At 41.6% G+C, this 19,231-nt stretch overlaps 1 protein-coding gene across 1 annotated transcript in view; it reads left to right on the plus strand.

Moving 5' to 3' along the window:
• Positions 1–19,231, plus strand: part of KCNH5 (potassium voltage-gated channel subfamily H member 5) — a 289,582-nt gene that overhangs the window by 155,869 nt on the left and 114,482 nt on the right. Inside the window, exon 8 of the mRNA XM_060754182.2 lies at positions 18,899–19,098. Coding sequence (XP_060610165.2) covers positions 18,899–19,098 — 200 coding nt within the window. The remainder of the gene's footprint in view (positions 1–18,898; positions 19,099–19,231) is intronic.

Genomic DNA, 19,231 nt, shown 5'->3' on the forward strand with positions numbered 1-19,231 from the left:
CCATCTCATATTGCTTTTATCACCAACTTTTGTCATCCGACACTTGCACTTTATCAGCCCTGCCTTCTCAATTGATTGTATCGGCTCACCCACCCGAGCCCAGAATTATTTTGCTATTACAGGTTACTCAATTGTTGTTTTTATATTGTGTTATGCTGTTGTTTATTTGGTTTATGTTGTTCTTTTATGAATTTTAATGTTTCATATTTTAACTATGTTGATCAGGCTTGTCCCCATGTAAATCACCCTATATCCCTTTGAGGAGATGGAGACGGGGTACAAAAATAAAGTTGTTGTTATTATCATTATTATTTGAAACACAAGAAGATGAGTCATAGAATCATAGAATAGAATCATAGAATCAAAGAGTTGGAAGAGACCTCATGGGCCATCCAGTCCAACCCCCTGCCAAGAAGCAGGAATATTGCATTCAAACCACCCCTGACAGATGGCCATCCAGCCTCTGTTTAAAAGCTTCCAAAGAAGGAGCCTCCACCACACTCCGGGGCAGAGAGTTCCACTGCTGAACAGCTCTCACAGTCAGGAAGTTCTTCCTCATGTTCTGATGGAATCTCCTTTCTTGTAGTTTGAAGCCATTGTTTCGCGTCCTAGTCTCCAAGGAAGCAGACAAGATCACTCTGCTGGCTGTTGTATTGGATCACACATCGGACACTTCCCAAGTGTCTAGGACTGTGGGATGTATCGGCAAATAATGTGTGCAGATCCCAGTAAGGTGACCTTCTGCAGCTGGCAGATGGTAATTTTATCAGCACCGATTGTGTTTAAGTGCAGGCCAAGGTCTTTAGGCACTGCACCCAGTGTGCCAATCACGACTGGGACCACCTTTACTGGCTTGTGCCAGAGTCTTTGCAGTTCGATCTTTAAATCCTCATATCGTGTCAGCTTTCCCAGTTGTTTCTCTTCAATCTTGCTGTCACCTGAGATTGCAACATCAACGATCCATACTTTGTTTTTTAACACGATCGTCAGGTCAGGAATGTTGTTGTTGTTGTTGTTTTGTTATTATTATTATGAAGTTTTACCTCTAAGCTGTCCAAGTTCTGTATCAAGCTACAGGGCTTTTTTCTTTCTTTCTGCACATAAATTTGTGGATATTTTTGGTATGCACTTTTCTAAAGTAAGCATTTTCTCCATTGACTAAAGTGTGCTGGTGCCCATTTTTCAAATGCAGGCATTTTTAATTGGGTACTTTCTCTTTCCTGTAATTCAAAAGCATAAAAGAAAAGAATCTCAGTTTTCCTCCGGATGATGGAAATCCAAAGTGCACACTTTAATTAATAAGGCTGCAGACCATTGCATTAATAATAATAGAATTACTTAGTTTGAATTTCTTTTATAGTTACGACCTCGCCAAAATAGCTCTTACCAACTTTCACAGAATAGGGGAGCCTTAGAAAATGGCTTTGTAAATCACCCTTATGAAAACAGAGAAAATTGCGAGTTTTGAATTACATCTCCCAGAATGATAACTTCCCCAAATTCTGCTAAGATGTTGAGATTGGACATAGATACATGGATATAAATGGGCTGGAATCCTGTTTTGTGAAATGAGATATTTATGTTGGCTATTATGGTTTTATGTCAGTGTTTTTGCAATTTTTGTATTTTATGTGTTTGTACCATTGAGAACTTTATAAGCCACCCCGAGCTCCTCTGGGAGATGCTGGTAGGGTATAAATAAAGTTTATTTTTTATTTCATTATAGCATAGCTACAGTGTAACTACAGGAATTTAGATTTAGTAACTATGTAAATGTGGATTTAAACTATGCAAGCATGATGTGGGATCTTTGCCACTGATACAGGGATGTATACTAGGCTTGGGTGGTTTCGTTCGTTAATTTCGTAATTCGTTATTAATTCATATTTAAATTAGCTTAAGATCCAATATTGAGCCATGCAGGAATAGTGTGAGGAGTAATTAAGATTCAAATTTTTTTTTTCAATTTATTTCGTAATTATTTTGTAATTATTTTGCAATTATTTCGAAATTATTTCGTAATTATTTCGTAATTATTTCGTAATTATTTCGTAATTATTTTCGCATGTCTGGTGCAAGTTTTATAGTTGTTGTTTGTTTTATCACACCAACAGTCAACAACAGAGGGAGAGGGAAGCTTCAGAAGTTCCTCCTGTCCCATTTGGAGGTTTATTTTTTAGCATATTGCGCAATCTCGTCCGCCATTAACGAATCGATTCGTAATTTTACGAAATTTTTAAAAGGAAAATTTCGGAATTATTTTTAAAAAAGAAACGCAAGGGCCCCCTAAAAACGAAACGAGTTTAGAACCAAATTTTTCCGTGGTTACCCAAGCCTAATGTATACAGATACATGTAGAGGAAGATGTTTTGATACACAGTTGTGGGTTTTAATAGGCATATAGATCTGACTGTCAGTGTAGGAGTTGTGTTTTTGGAGCCTGCCTGGAGCAACTGTCTTGTCACCCAATTTTCCGCAAAATATGACAGGAGCTCTGTGTCCATGTCAGAAAATTTGCTGAGAATAAATTAAAAGAACAGCAAAAGAAGCCACCTCAACGTGGCAACAAGCTGTTCAGCTTTCCTATGTTGTTGTCTTGATGGCACCTGCCAGCTTGACACATGGAACGTTTTGATGGAAACTATCAACGTTGACCTCATCAGCTTTGGGGTTGTCATACAAGGCAAGTATTTTGTAGGTCTTTGTGTCTCATGCCTATTACCTGTGACATTGCTGACACAGCAAGGCATGTGGCGGAACAAACACGATTCGGCTTTAGTCCGTAGGTGTCGGTGATGTCTCAGTAATGAGATTGGAGACAAGAGCATTCTGAAAAAGCATGGCTTTCCAGGCTTTTGACAGAAAACCGAATTACTGGCTCCTTGTGACAGCTAATGCTACTGACTGCTTGACAAGTGTTGTTTTGATTGGCTATGCCAATGAAAGGGAATCAAATGTGACCAGAGGAGAGTGTGCCTTTGTGTGTGAGCTTGTGTGTACCATGATCAATTGGACAATAGATGGAATGGTTTAAAATGAGGAAAATGTATGTTTCCTGCTGTTGTCTTGTATACATGGACATTCCCTTATAGAAGCAGTTTCACATTTTCTTCAATGTGATGCATCCACAGTGAAGCTCACAATGGCATTATTGCAGGTGGATGCACAGTATGCACTGGCACTTGTATGCTTACTTTTCTTTACTTACTTAGGCAATCCTTCATTGTTCGAGTAGGATTGTCCTACAAGTGTGGTGTCCTGGCAATGGGTACATAGGTGACTGTGGAGCCCTATTCTTGATCTGCATGTTCTCCCACAGTGAGGGCATCAGTTTCCATGTGGAAGGCAGTCCTGGTCAGGGTTGGCTTGATGCGCCTTCCTCTTGGCACGTTTCTCTCTTTTGCCCTACATTTATGCCTCTTCAAATTCTACAGCACTACTGGTCACAGCTGACCTCCAGCTGGAGCACTCAAAGGCCAGGGGTTCCCAGTTCACAGTGTCTATGCCACAGTTTTTAAGGTTGGCTTTGAGCCCATCTTTAAATCTCTTTTCCTGCCCACCAACATTCCATTTTCCGTACTTGAGTTCGGAGTAGAGTAATTGCTTTGGGAGACAGTGATCGGGCATTTGGACAACGTGGCTGGTCCAGTGGAGTTGATGGTGGAGGACCATTCTGGGTAATAAGAATTTAGAATAAGAATTATATGCATGATAGTCAAGCTGAGCAACAGCTGAGCAACAAAAGGCAATAAGATACGTACCAACTCACCAGTAGGGAGCAAGTATTAAACCCAAACTGTGGACATCAAATCATTCTTTCTATCTTGTTTAGTTGTTCTAGATGTTATTGGATCAGAAGAATATGTCAGGAACATGTTATGCATAATTAATTGACTTCATACCTGGTCGAAATAAAAAAGAACTTATGGCAATTTCTAAGTAGCATATTATTTGAGAACACAAAATGCTGGACCACTCTAACTACCATGTCAGGCTACACAGAGAAGCCACTGAAATCCATAAGCATGTGGACAACTTCAGCAGAAAGGAAGAAACCACGGAAATGAACAAAATCTGGCTACCAATATTTAAAAAAAACTCTAAAATTGTAACAGTAAATAAAGAACAACACTCAAACACAGGGAACTCTAGACAAGAAACAATCAGGGACAGCTAATCACCTCTCAACAAAGGGTTCCCCCATGCAGTAACAAGCCACACCTAAAAACTCCCAGGCCATCAAATTCTAATCAAGGTGAAACATTTACACATAGCTCCAACAGACAAGAGTTTTTTCTCCCACCCTGGACATTCCACAGATATATAAACCCAATTTTCCTAGTTTCCAACAGACCTCACAACCTCTGAGGATGCCTGCCATAGATTCAGGTGAAATGTCAGGAGAAAATGCTTCTAGAACATGGCCACATAGCCCGAAAAACCTACAACAACCCAGTGATTCCAACCATGAAAACCTTCGACAATACAATTTCTAAGTAGATTGCTCTCTTTGTCCTGGCTCCTTAGACATTATGGTCACTTTCTGACTTTTCTCCTTCACCATGCGTTTCCTGTTGAATCTAATGCAAAGGAACCCTCCAGGCAAATAAAATATACATATATAATTCTGCAAAGGTCAGAATGTGGAGAGAAAAATGGAAATGAAACAAAGTGTTGTTTGAATCACTGATAGTACCATCTTGACACAGGCCACATCTCTCCTTGTTATCTAGAGTACAAATTGAATAAGGAGGGCTATAACCGCGCAGCAGTGAGGATCTGTGTGAAGAACCCCACTGGCTAATCTCAAATTATTCTGAACTAGCCTTTCGCCGCTTTAATTAGGGAAGAGCTGAAATGCTCAAGTGACGCTGATCGCTCCTCTCTGACCTGCGGGGTGAATAACACACCAGAAAGCTTGGCCATCCTTACAATTATCATAATGGGATTTTTCCTCTGTAAGCAGATGTTCTGTGAAGTGTGAATAAGATGGCACCGCTAACTAATCAAGAAGCATAAGGAAGTAACCCATATCGGAGCAGTGGCATTCATACATAGCGTTTTCCAAATTTTCCACCTGCTGGGACCTACGTCCTTCAAAGAGCATAAGAGAAGCCATGCTAGATCAGAGTAAAGGTCTTGTTGTTGTTTCCAACTCTTCGTGACCTCAGGGACCAGCCCACGCCAGAGCTCCCTGTCAGCTGTCACCACCCCCAGCTCCTTCAAGGTCAATCCAGTCACTTCAGGGATGCCATCCATCCATCTTGCCCTTGGTCAGCTCCTCTTCCTTTTTCCTTCCATTTTCCCCAGCATCATTGTCTTCTCCAAGCTTTCCTTTCTTCTCACGATGTGGCCAAAGTACTTAATCTTTGCCTCTAATATCCTTCCCTTCAATGAGCAGTCGGGCTTTATTTCCTGAAGTATGGACTGGCTGGATCTTCTCGCAGTCCAAGGCACTCTCAGAACTTTCCTCCAACACCACAGTTCAAAAGCATCTATCTTCCTTCACTCAGCCTTCCCTATGGTCCAGCTCTCACATCCGTAGGGAATACCATTGCTTTAACTATGCGGATCTTCGTTGCCAGTATGATGACTCTACTCTTCACTATTTTATCAAGATTGGTCATTGTTCTCCTCTCAAGAAGTAAGTGTCTTCTGATTTCCTGGCTGCAGTCTGCATCTGAAGTAATTTTTGCACCTAGAAATACAAAATCTGTCACGGCCTCCATATTTTCTCCATCTATTTCCCAGTTGTCAATCATTCTTGTTGCCATGATCTTGTTTTTTTAATCTTTAACTGCAACCCAGCTTTTGTGCTTTCTTTTTCACCTTGATTAGAAGGCACCTAAATTCCTCCTTGCTTTCGGCCATCAAAGTGGTGTCATCTGCATATCTAAGGTTGTTAATGTTTCTGCCAGCAATTTTCACCCCAGCCTTGCATTTGTCAAGCCCTGCACATCGCATGATGTGTTCTGCATACAAATTGAATAGGCTGGGTGAGAGTATACAACCCTGCCGTACGCCTTTCCCAAAGGTCTATATAAGCTAAATAGGCAAATAAGCAAAGGTCTATATAAGCTAAATAGTTTATTCCAGGCATGGGCAAACTTGGGCCCTCCAGGTGTTTTGGACTTCAACTCCCAGAAATCCCAGCCAGCTTACTGGCTGTTAGGAATTGTGGGAGTTGGAGTCCAAAACACCTGGAGGGCCCAAGTTTGCCAATGCTTGGTCTATTTTCACAATGGTTAGCCAGGATTTAGCACAGCTGATAAAATCACCAGCAATTATAAGATCTATCAACTGAAAGGTTGTCAGTTCGAAGACCTGGGTTGGCGTGAGCTGCCAACTGTCAAGCCCAGCTTATTATTGACTTAAGCAGTTTGAAAACAGCCTTCGCTGTAATTAGAAAAATTATTTCTCATGCCAGTAAGGTAATGCTCAAGATCCTGCAAGGAAGACTCCAGCAATACATGGAGCGAGAGTTGCCAGATGTTCAAGCTGGGTTTAGAAAAGGCAGAGGAACGAGAGACCAGATTGCCAATATCCGCTGGATAATGGAGAAAGGCAGGGAGTTTCAGAAAAACATCTACTTCTGCTTCATTGACTATTCTAAAGCCTTTGACTGTGTGGATCATAATAAATTGTGGCAAGTTCTTGGTGGGATGGGCATACCAAGCCACCTTGTCTCTCTCCTGAGGAATCTGTACAAGGACCAAGTAGCAACAGTCAGAACTGACCACGGAACAACAGACTGGTTCAAGATTGGGAAAGGCGTACGGCAAGGCTGCATACTCTCACCCAACCTTTTTAACTTGTATGCAGAACACATCATGCGATGTGCGGGGCTGGATGAATGCAAAGCTGGGGTGAAAATTGCTGGAAGAAACATTAACAACCTCAGATATGCAGATGACACCACTCTGATGGCCGAAAGCGAGGAGGAGCTGAGGAGCCTTCTAATCAAGGTGAAAGAAGAAAGCGCAAAAGCCGGGTTGCAGCTAAACGTCAAAAAAACCAAGATTATGGCAACAAGAATGATTGACAACTGGAAAATAGAGGGAGAAACCGTGGAGGCCGTGACAGACTTTATATTTCTAGGTGCAAAGATTACTGCAGATGCAGACTGTAGCCAGGAAATCAGAAGACGCTTACTTCTTGGGAGGAGAGCAATGTCCAGTCTCGATAAAATAGTGAAGAGTAGAGACATCAGACTGGCAACAAAGATCCGCCTAGTCAAAGCCATGGTATTCCCTGTAGTAACCTACGGATGTGAGAGCTGGACCTTAGGGAAGGCTGAGCGAAGGAAGATCGATGCTTTTGAGCTGTGGTGCTGGAGGAAAGTGCTGAGAGTGCCTTGGACTGCGAGAAGGTCCAACCAGTCCATCCTCCAGGAAATAAAGCCCGACTGCTCACTGGAGGGAAAGATACTAGAGACAAAGTTGAAGTACTTTGGCCACATCATGAGGAGACAGGAAAGCCTAGAGAAGACAATCATGCTGGGGAAAGTGGAAGGCAAAAGGAAGAGGGGCCGACCAAGGGCAAGATGGATGGATGGCATCCTTGAAGTGACTGGACTGACCTTGAAGGAGCTGGGGGTGGTAACGGCCGACAGGGAGCTCTGGCGTGGGCTGGTCCATGAGGTCACGAAGAGTCGGAGACGACTGAACGAATGAACAACAACAACAAAAGTGGGGGAGGTATTTTATGACATCATAAAGAAAGAAGATCAGAAAATGCTGTGTGACCAAAAGGAAGGAAGAAGTCCTGATGGCTCTGCATCATAGATGATGGAGCAACAAGCTGGATTTGAGCCCAACTTTCCAAGGCACCAAAAAGTTGAACATTGAGTCACCTCCTTATGTTCTGTCTTCTCTGTATTGTCTATGCAAAATGGCATTGAATGTTTGCCATGTATGTGTACTGTGACTCGCCCTGAGTCCCCTTGGGGAGATAGGGTGGAATATAAATGAAGTGTTGTTATTTATTTATTTACTTCATTTCTACCCCACCTTTCTCTATCCCAGAGAGGACTCAAGGCGGTTTACGAATCTGGCAAAATTCAATGCCACACAGGTGAGCAATAAACACAACTCATCAAAATATAACAATCTAAACATATAAGCAATTAAAACACGTGTCAGTCAATTAAATAGATTAAAACCTCAGCTAGTTAGTATGCAATGCAGGACATATGAGCAATGGCACCAATAGTTTGGCAAGGTTACTTTTTACACTATAACTTTTTACACTATAATCTGTGTTGTTATTCCTAGCTAGATAGATACACTAAATCATTGGGGATTACCTAGTTGCCTCGGGTTCCACTCCTGAGAAATTAATATAAAATATTAAAATAAATGATATAAATTAATATTCAATGTTGAATGGATAGCTAGATGTGTGGAAGGATAGATAGGCAGACCTATATAAGGAGTGGGGAACTGTGGCAGACTAGGGGCCTTCATTATGCTTGGAGAGTCATATCCTCTTCTAATACCTTATTGGTGGAAATGACTCCTACATCTTCTAGAAGACTTTTTGGAACTGTAAAAATACTTTTACAATGTTGACCCCTAGGCTTTCCTGGGTCCACAAAAAATGATGCCAGGGTGCATGGTGTTACTATTCAACAATTGATTCTGTGGGTCTTCAGTGTATGCCTCTAATAAGAGTCTCAGCTGCTGTAAATTGGCATAAGCAAGGCACTCCTATTTACTTAATAGAGCTACATCTTTTGCCAGTTCCGGGCACAGCATCCGCGGTCAACAGCGGGGTCCTCAGCTGTGTATCTGCTTTAATTATGATTTCAATAACCCCGTTGCAATATCGATGCTTCAGCCCGGACTGAGTTTTGTGTGCTCATTGCCTGAATTGCAGGGGGTAACTCTGCAGGGTTGCCGCAGTGCTCGAAGCAGGCTTTACTAGAAGGGGGAAATGCTGTTAAAACCCTAATTAGCTAAATGCTAATTGAAGTCACATGGTGTCCAGCCACAGCAAGCTGTCTCCTTGGGTCTTTGCAGTATCCTCAGAGACTTGGCAAGGCTCATTTCAGCTCTGTTGCCTTTCCCATGTCTCCTGCACAGGATGGCTGAGTCTGAATTGCCAAGCCACCCCTAATGTGGCATCATTCTGGGGGGAAATGTAGGAAATATAAAATGAAGACACAGACCTAGAGCTCATTACTTCTGGGGATTACAATTTCCCAAATTTATACTGATCTGTAGGCTACTGCAGAGTAGTTACAGTCCAATGATATCTGGAGAGCTCATAAGCAACCACTGCTAATGTCTGTTTCAATGAACTACTACAGTCCTAGAAAATACCTGGAATGATTTTGGCAGTATGGAAAAAGCTTGGAAGCTTAACTCTTAGAAACTCCCTGTAGTAAAGGCTAACAGCTATGCTGACCAGCAGATTCTGCTGGAAGCTGTGGCTTCCAAGTACTCTCCAGGCAAATAGCTTTTTTGCCCAAATGCCCTCTAGGTATCTTTGCCATGCTTTTCCCGGGGAGACTTGAGCCATTTTAGTTTGTGGGAAAGTCTTTTTAAAAAACCTTTAGTGGACTTCCATTCAATTCCTATTTTTTACAAGCTCTCTCCTGAACCTAAAGACCCAGGAGAGGCTAAAATATGTCAAATTGCCCTCGCAGCCCCCAGAGCAGCATTTCTCAACCTTGGGACCGCCGGGAGGGGCATGAAGAGGTGTCAGAGGGGTTTCCAAAGACCATCAGAAAACACATTTTTTCTGATTGTCTTAGGAACCTTTTTGGCAGAGAAGGCTGAAGATTTCTCTGCCTGTCCTTCTCTTCCTTTTTGGAAACAGACAGTGAATCCTCCCACCAAAAGCCCTCCTCCTGCTATAATTGGCCAGCCAACGAGAGCGCTGTTTCTGAGACTCCAAGTGAGGAGATCAGAGCAGGCATGGTCTCCCCTAAATCACTGTCAATTCCTCCCAAATCCTTCCATGTTTTCCATTAGTAATGGGGGTTCTGTGTGGGAAGTTTGACCCAATTCTATAATTGGTAGGGTTCAGAGTGCTCTTTGATTGTAGGTGAACTATATATCCCAGAAACTTGAGATCTGTTTTCCCCAAACTCCACCAGGGTTCACATTTGAGCATATTGAGTATCCGTGCCAAGTTTGGTCCAGATCCATCATTGTTTGAGTCCACAGTGCTCTCTGGATATAGCTGAATGATAACTCCAAAACTCAAGGGCAATGCTCCAGTATTTTCTGTTGGTCATGGGGGTCCTGTGTGGGAGGTCTATCATTGGTGGAGTTCAGAATGCTCTTTGATTGCAGTTGAACAATAAATCCCAGCAATTACAACTCACAAAAGCCAAAATCAATCCCTCCCAATACCACCAATATTCAAATTTGGGCAATCAGGTATTTGTGCCAAATTTGATCCAGTGAATGAAAATATATCCTGCATATCAGATATTTACATGATGATTCATAACAGGGCAAAATTACGGTTACGAAAATAATAATATGGTTGGGGGTCACCACAACATGAGGGACTGTATTAAAGGATCACGGCATTAGGAAGGTTGAGAGCAAGCATGGGCAAACTTGGGTCCTCCAGGTGTTTTGGACATCAACTCCCACAATCCCTAATAGCTGTTGGAAATTGAAGTCCAAATCACCTGGAGAGCCAAAGTTTGCTGATGCCTGCCCTAGAGAGTATTGGAGGCCTTTGAGGCATGTTTTCATCATCATCATCATCATCATCATCATCATCATCATCTTTAATTACTTATTAATCGCCCTCCATCCGAGATGTTCTAGGCGATTTACAAGCTAAATTGTAAAAGATAAAAATACATACATACAAAAAATAATAATTAACATAGATCAAATGTTCTAGTGAAAAGCCAGGTCTTAAGTGCTAGAGTAAAAGGCCCTAAGTCACGCATGGCTCTCAGGTATTTAAAATATGTTTTAAATATATTTTTGGCAGTGTGAAGAGGAGTGGAGGGTCTCTGATGAACTCTGATGAACTCCTATTTTCCCATCATTGAGCATTCCTATTGTAGATATGTTCCATGATTTAACCCTTCTTCAGAAGGGGGCAAATATCTCAGGCATGGTCAGTGTAGACTTAGGGCCCTTCCACACGGCCATATAACCCAGAATATTAAGGCAGATAATCCACAATATCTGCTCTGAATTGGATTATCTGAGTCCACACTGCCATTTAATCCAGTTCGATATGGATTTTATACAGCTGTGTGGAAGGGGCCATATAGAGTGCATTATATGGGAGGTTCTCTCACTTTCTTATTTTTCCAATACTAGCCGGAGCATTTACTCCGTGCCTCCCCTGAATAAATCTCCATTTAAAAATATCTCTGTCGAAACCACTTTCCCATTACAGGATATTAAGCCTTGCGCTATCTTGGTTATTTTTAATAGGAGCAATTTGGAGAATTAATTGTAGCCTTTCCCCACGTATAAAGTCAAGGCGCTTTTGGAATGCAATAATGATACACTTGCTGCTGAAACCTATTTAGCTTAATTTGGCAACGTATTTTATGCATACTTGCAGCCTCAACACACACACACACACACACTTTCTCACACAAATACGTCAAGCCACTGTTTTATTTAAAAGAACTAATGAAGAACTATCGAGTGGTTCTCAAGAGAAATCCTGACTTTGAAAAATGCACAGTTTTTAAAAGGATCACATTGTTAGTCTGTTTCAGTATAAAAAGTGGGGAGAAGCAGTTCTGTGGCATCTTTACAACCACCCAATTTATTTTTAGCGTGGGTTTTTCTGGATTACGATCTACTTTCTCGGATACATGGGGGAGGACATTAGTCCCACTTCAGATATATATGTACACTTATACAGACCGGCATCATTCTTATCCTTCTGTAGGTAGAAAAAAAAAAAGACTTCTATGTTTTTGCAGACCTCTGGAAACTGACTGAATACCAACAATGGGTTTGTAATAATGTGTGCAGTAGGCCTGGGTAACAACGCAAAAATTTGTTTCTAAAATCGTTTTGTAATTGGGGGTTTTTTTTGTTTCGATATTTAAAATAATTACAAAATTTTCCAAAAAAAAAGTTCGGTATTTACGAAATTTCGTAAATATTTACAAAACATTTTGTAAAGATGGCGCCCCTTTTTTTCAATATTTTTAAAATATTTTTTAAATTTAATTATTAATTTAGTAGAATAGGGAGGAGAAATTAAAATTATTATTAAGGAGGGAAGGCAGGCACTCACTCTGGCGGGCCCTCTAATCAAGGTGGTCAGTTGAAACATTCACACCTCGCTCCAGCAGACAAGAGTCCTTTGTCCCACCCTGGTCATTATTCCACATATAAATAAACCCTTATAAATATAGACCTCACTACCTCTGAGGATGCTTGCCATAGATGCAGGCAAAACGTCAGGAGAGAATGCCTCGCTCGCCGCTCGCTCGCCGCTCGCTCGCCGCTCTCGCTCGCTGCTCGCTCGCCCCTCTCACTCGCCATAGATGCAGGCGAAAAGTCAGGAGAAAATGCCTCTAGGCCATGGCCATATGGCCTGAAAAAACCTACAACAACCCAATCAGGGACATCTAATCACCTCTCAACAAAAGATTGCTCCAGGCACTGCCAGGCCATCAAATGCTAATCAAGGTGGTCAGTTGAAACATTCACACCTCGCTCCAGCAGACAAGAGTCCTTTGTCCCACCCTGGTCATTATTCCACATATAAATAAACCCTTATAAATATAGACCTCACTACCTCTGAGGATGCTTGCCATAGATGCAGGCAAAACGTCAGGAGAGAATGCCTCGCTCGCCGCTCGCTCGCTGCTCGCTCGCCCCTCTCACTCGCCATAGATGCAGGCGAAAAGTCAGGAGAAAATGCCTCTAGGCCATGGCCATATAGCCTGAAAAAACCTACAACTCAGAGAGGAGAGCTCCCAGCAAGCATCGGCAGGCGGCCATCTTACGTATTTCCGAAATGGACGGAAATACAAAATTTTTTGGCGCCTGCCGTTTCGATATTTAAAAACACTTCCAGGTTAAAAAAAAAGTTTTGTAATCGTTTCGTAATTCAAAAAATAACGAATTTTTTAACGAATTACGAATTAACGAAACGAATAGCCCAGGCCTAGTGTGCAGTATTATCTCTTTCCTCCCCTCTTTTAATAGCTATGCTGTGAATAGCTTTTAATTCTGTTGATACAGGTTGAGTATTCCTTATCCAAAATGCTTGGGACCAGAATTTTGGATTTTTTAAAGCAGCATTTGCTGTTGCACTCTAATAATAATCATCATCATCATCATCATCATCATCATCATCATTAGGGCCCCCCGGTAGCGCAGTGGGTTAAAGCACTGAGCTGCTGAGCATGTTGACCAAAAAGTCGCAGGTTCGATTCCAGGGAGCGGCGTGAGCTTCCGCTGTCAGCCCTAGCTTCTGCCAACCTAGCAGTTCGAAAACATGCAAATGTGAGTAGATCAATAGGTACCGCTCCGGCAGGAAGGTAACGGCGCTCCATGCGGTCATGCTGGCCACATGACCTTGGAGGTGTCTATGGACAACGCTGGCTCTTCGGCTTAGAAATGGAGATAAGCACGACACCCCAGAGTCAGACATGACTGGACTTAATGTCAGGGGACAACCTTTATCTTTTTACCATCTCCCCAAGGGACTCTGTGCGGCTTACATGAGGCCAAGCCCAAAGTACATCAAACACAACATCAATAAACACAATATCAATAAACAATCAATAAAATACAAATCATATAAATCACATAAACAAAAAACAATCAATAGTGACATAAACAATTTTAAAAATGGCTGGGCCAAATGTAATAGATTATAATTGAAAATATGCTGACATGAACAAGGTAAAATATAACTAGGATAGGATATTTTGGAGAGAAATGAGGGAGCACAGTCCATCCTAAGTCTGTATTAAAGGGCATTGTGAGGACATATTGCTGAGAGTTCTCCTTATTCTGGGAAGGCACACTGAGTCTGGAACAACCACGTTTTCAGGCTCCTCCTAAAGATTGCCAATGTTGGGGCATGTCTAATGTCCTTGGGAAGTGAGTTCCAGAGTTGGGGGGCCACCACTGAGAAGGCCCTCTCCCTTGTCCCCACCAATCGCACCTGCGAAGGAGGTGGGAGCATGAGCAGGGCCTCTCCAGATGATCGAAGAGATTGTGTGGGTTCATACACACTCTATCCTTTTCACCCAGCACGACACAGAGTCCATAGTCCAGAAGTAACTAGCTACGCCAGGTTATTTACAAAAGGAAAAAGGGTATTTCCAAAAAAGCAGTAGGAAAGCTGCTATGAAGTAGCGGCAGTACATATATACAAAAGATCAATAGCCCATATATACAAAAAGATCAGTAGTCCAAACTAGCAAGGTACATGAAACCCAGGAAATCAAGAACATAGGCATAAATCCATCAGAAAAGAGTAAAAACATGGCTTTTTGAACAAGCATTTGGAAATGAAGCGGAATAAATAATTACGAAATAGGAAGAATGAACATGGAATGGCTAGACGATGCTGCTGGATAATGATTTTAACAGGACGATACTGCTAATTATATGTTTTTAATGGTTTTATATGGTTTTTATAATATTAGGTTGAATGTTTTAACTGTATTTTTATAAATGTAGGGCATCAAATTCTGCCAATTCTGTAAGCCGCCTTGAGTTGCCGTAAGGCTGAGAAAGGCGGGCTACAAATGCCATAAATAAATAAATAAATAATAAGCATGAAAACAGGAACTCTTCCAAGGCAAAATTCTTTCAGGAACATAGGCAAACACAGGAGACAGAAAATACATTTATGCTTTACACACATAGCTAGAAGGTACTTTTGTGCACCATATCAGTTTTTATATGATTTGTACCTGTTTCAGCCTTTGAGAGCCATTCAAAAACTTCCTCAAAATATTCCAAAAATAGTCCAAAAGCATGTTCCTTAAGTGCCAGGAAATCCTAATGAATAAAATCTTTTACTCACAATAATCTTTGAAGGATATATTCTATGCAAAAATTGATATGTGATTTTTCTAAGAGAAAGACAGTTTTTATCTAGAGAAAACCACTTTATGAATTTATGAAATGTTCTAAGAAACTATTGTCTCTGTGTATTAAACTTTTAATATTGTGATTAGATTAATTCAAATTTTATATGGCTATGTCTCAATTTTTGCTGTATTGCACTTTTACAAAAATGTAATTAATCTTGAATCCCAATTTGGGAGAAATGGGATATAAATAAAGTTAAGGAAGGGAAAGGAGGAAATTATGAAAGTGTGCCAGTTCATACCTCTCTTTGGAATCTTCACTTAAAATATTGAAGGATCAATTTAGAATTGCGGAGACGTGCTGTAACTGCAGGGGAGTTATTTCTATTTTAAAGAAAAAGTCGGGATGCTGTGGCCTCTTTTAGGTGTTTCTTTAATCAGCAATATTATTGAGTAGCTTCAATGTCTTTTGGAGGGTGGATGTATTTTGACATATAGATCTGATTTCTAAAGGAGCTAGGCAGCAAAGAAGATGGCATCGTCCCATATTCCATGTGTAAAATTAACCCTTTCAACCACTGATTTTTGTTTCAATACTGCCAATGGGAGTATGACCCAACCAGGGATGTAATCCATCAATAAGTAATTTTAGCAATTTTCTTCTTGCTGCAAGAAAAATGTTGGAAGCCTATTCTGAATAATTCTGAGTACGATTTGCATGCGATCATTTTGCATAAAAAACACAGTCTTTGTGCTGTCGCACGCTGGGCCTGTGCATAAGACTGTAGACAGGACATAAATTCTGTGTGCCCAACGGGATGCCGGGGCTGCCTCAGATCAAAGGCCTTTGGATTTCCTTAAAACAGAGTCTTTAGATTGCTTAAAGGTTCAACAATTTTCTTTATTAATGAAAACAAACAGGTACTTTAAGGCTTTCTTAACAGTCTATTGGCTCTTTCAATCTTCTCCACAGGGAACAGGCACTATCTTCATGACTGGTATTTTAACTAATGGGGAAATCCTTAACCTCTAATCTGGGCAGTCTGTCTTTGCCTCTGTTGGCGTGGAGCCCCTGCACCCGGTACCAACTGCTTCTGGCTTCTGCGAGAGACCCTTACTAAGCAGAGCTTTGTAGACTTCCAGGGAAAAAGGAGTTCAAGTTTCGGTGATGGCTGGCTGAAGTCCTCAGCAAAGAAGCTGTAGGGCTGTATAACCCCGGCCAAGTTGTGGGCTGTATATCTCCCCGGCCAAGCCGTAGAAGACGAAGCTTTCTACAGGAGCTCTTGGTATTATGCCCTGCATGGAAAGCTTCTCTGTGTGGACTGAACCCAAAAAGGCTCCTATTCCCTCCAAAAACTCAAAAAGGGGGCGGGACCAGGGAACCTAACTATAATTGACAGGTGGCTTGCCCTATGATTGCAGCCAAAAGAAGCCACCTATCTGCAAAGTCCCTGAAACTTAGGACTATAACAAACATTAAATGCAAAGCAAACAAAATTGGAGCTCCTGCTGCAGTCGTACCTGCATAGCTTTTCTTTTTTATGCAGAAAACATGGTTTTCTATGTAAAACAATCATCTGCAAATTGTACTCAGAGTAAACCCTGAAGTATGGAAATTATTGTCAGTCCAAGATTCTTCTCACTGAAGTTTCTCAACACTCAAAACCACTTAACTAAAGTAGGCACAGTAAATCAGTGGAAGTGTTGGCTTAAAAAAATCCCGTTGATTTAAGGGGTTTACTTAGGGCCACTAATTGCATTTAAATAAATGAACTTTGGACACAGTACAACTTAACAACCATGTAGAAAGGAAAAGGTTCAGGCTTTATGTATCAAATAGTTTACTTGGAAGAGAGTTGCATTCATTTACATGGGATTTCTATTTTATTAAGGCCATGCCCGTAATAGGGAAACATATTTACGACTGTCAGTTTTAAAATACCTCACATTTGAGTTGGCAGAAAATCTGCTGTACACAACGAGATGGAGAAATAGGGCAGCTTTTATAACAGGTAGGCAGCTTGTTAATAAACAGAATTTCACACAGCAGCAGCATGTTCCAGTATCGTGCCCACTTCCATGCCAAGCTACGTGTAAAATGGCACAGACTTTAGTCTACATGGTGTCCTTTCCTCCTCTTTTACAGAATAACATTAAGTCAAAGCTAGGAAACATGGCTTTCTAAAATAAGCTAATAGTTCAGTTCCTATTAGATATAGAGCCTCATCCCTTGGGTGGGTGAGGACATAAAGTGGAGGTAATAATCTTCATAGGGTGCATCCAGACAGCCCCTTTATTGCGGTCACTCCCACAATAAAAAAGTTGCTGTCCAGATGACATCCTGGAAAATCCCAAATTAATTTGCTACAAACCAAGAAAACGCTGGTTTTTAGCAAATGAATTAGATAGTGGAAGTCTCAGGATAAACCCACTATTTCTGTTGTGTTGAGAAAACTATAGGAATACCCACCCCTTTGCCCAAAGCCCCCAAATCCCTTTGTAAAGTAAAGAAAACTTACCTGACCTCCAGTACACTCTTGCAGCAGCTCTCCCAGCACATAGAAATGATGCACCAGGAGAATGGGGGAAGGTTTGGGGGCTTTGGGGGAGGGGGTAGGGCTTCCAGATGTTCTCGCGGGCCAGTCCCGTGATAGCATCTAGGCACCCACCACAGAAAGCATGCTTTTTCTAGGGTGGGTGTGGACAGGCCTCCAGGAGCATCCACGTTTTTAAAACGTGAATAGTCCTGGGATAACTGCCTGTCTGGAACCACCCAGGCCTGTAGCGAGGGGGTGGTTGTAGGGGGTTCAACCCCCCCCCAAATGTTTCAGATTTTTTTTAAAAAAACCTGGTTTACTCATGAATTTTAACTGGTTAACCAAATCTCCATGCTAAGTCTATGAGATGCAAAAAATTAAGAGTCCCTCCAGAACTGCAAGCACTATCTCAAGCAAATATTGACAATTTATTCAGACTGTTATTACTTGCAGCAATACCCGATGTAGTGAAGCAACCAAGTTGGGTGTGTGTGTGTTGAATGCTCTCATTAAGGAGGCCAGACTTGGTGGAGGTGGTTGACAGGGGTGGAGCTGCAGGCTATTGAAGGTTGCTCTGCCGCCTGTTGTGCTCTTTGCTTCAGCGTGAGCTAGGAGGCAGATTTCAACCCCCCCCCCCCCGAAATTTTCAACCCTCTCCAAAATTCTCAACCCCCCTTGAAATTTTCAACCCCCCCCCCCCCACCGAAATTGTCAACCCTCCCCGAAATTTTTTTCTGGCTACAGCCCTGGAACCACCCTCAGTATGGCATTCAGTGACCTTCCATTTCCAATGACTTTATGGGATATCTACTTTTCCAGTCTCTTTGTTCCTTCTCAGGCTGGATCTACACTGCCACACAATGCAATTTAAACTGCATTAAACTACATTATATGGGTCTTGCTGGTCCTTTGTGTTCATTTCAGCAGAACCAGAGCTTTGAAAATGTACTTTCTGGGCCTACTTTTCCCACAATCCCTGAGCTTTCATTCGCCATGGCTTGGGGATAGGGTTGCCAGACTGAAAATGAGAGAGATCTCATAAACAACCTTCAATGGTTCCATAGAAGAGGCAAGTTCATCAGGTGTTGACATATCTGGTAAGAAGCAATATCTATAAGCCTTCCTCCTTTTGCATGACTATTAAAGTTTCAGGATCCATCTCCAGTTTTCACTCTGGCAACCATATTTGCTAAACTGTTGTCTTCAAAAGTAACTTTGCCAGACTCTGATAATCACAAAAGCAATGCAGCACTAGACAGTTACACCAAGATGTCCAAAGAATTGAGAGCATCATAGTATCCATGCTAATTAGTTCTGCTTCTTTATCTCTCATTACTCTTTTCTTGTTCTCTTCCAGCTCTTCTTTATGCAACCATTTTCGGAAACGTCACCACCATTTTCCAACAAATGTATGCCAACACCAACCGCTACCACGAGATGCTCAATAACGTGAGAGATTTCTTGAAGTTGTATCAAGTCCCCAAAGGCCTTAGTGAACGAGTCATGGATTATATTGTCTCCACGTGGTCCATGTCCAAAGGGATCGATACAGAGAAGGTATGACTGTGTTTGTATCTGTGAAACACTGGCTGTTGATCATTTTAACCCAAAGGGCAACATTTCTCAACAAAGTAAGCAAGGGATGAAGTAATGTTACTGTGTAGTATTTTATGTGTACTTATTATTTCTG

This window comes from Anolis sagrei, chromosome 1, assembly GCF_037176765.1.
Source record: "Anolis sagrei isolate rAnoSag1 chromosome 1, rAnoSag1.mat, whole genome shotgun sequence".
NCBI lineage: Eukaryota > Metazoa > Chordata > Lepidosauria > Squamata > Dactyloidae > Anolis > Anolis sagrei.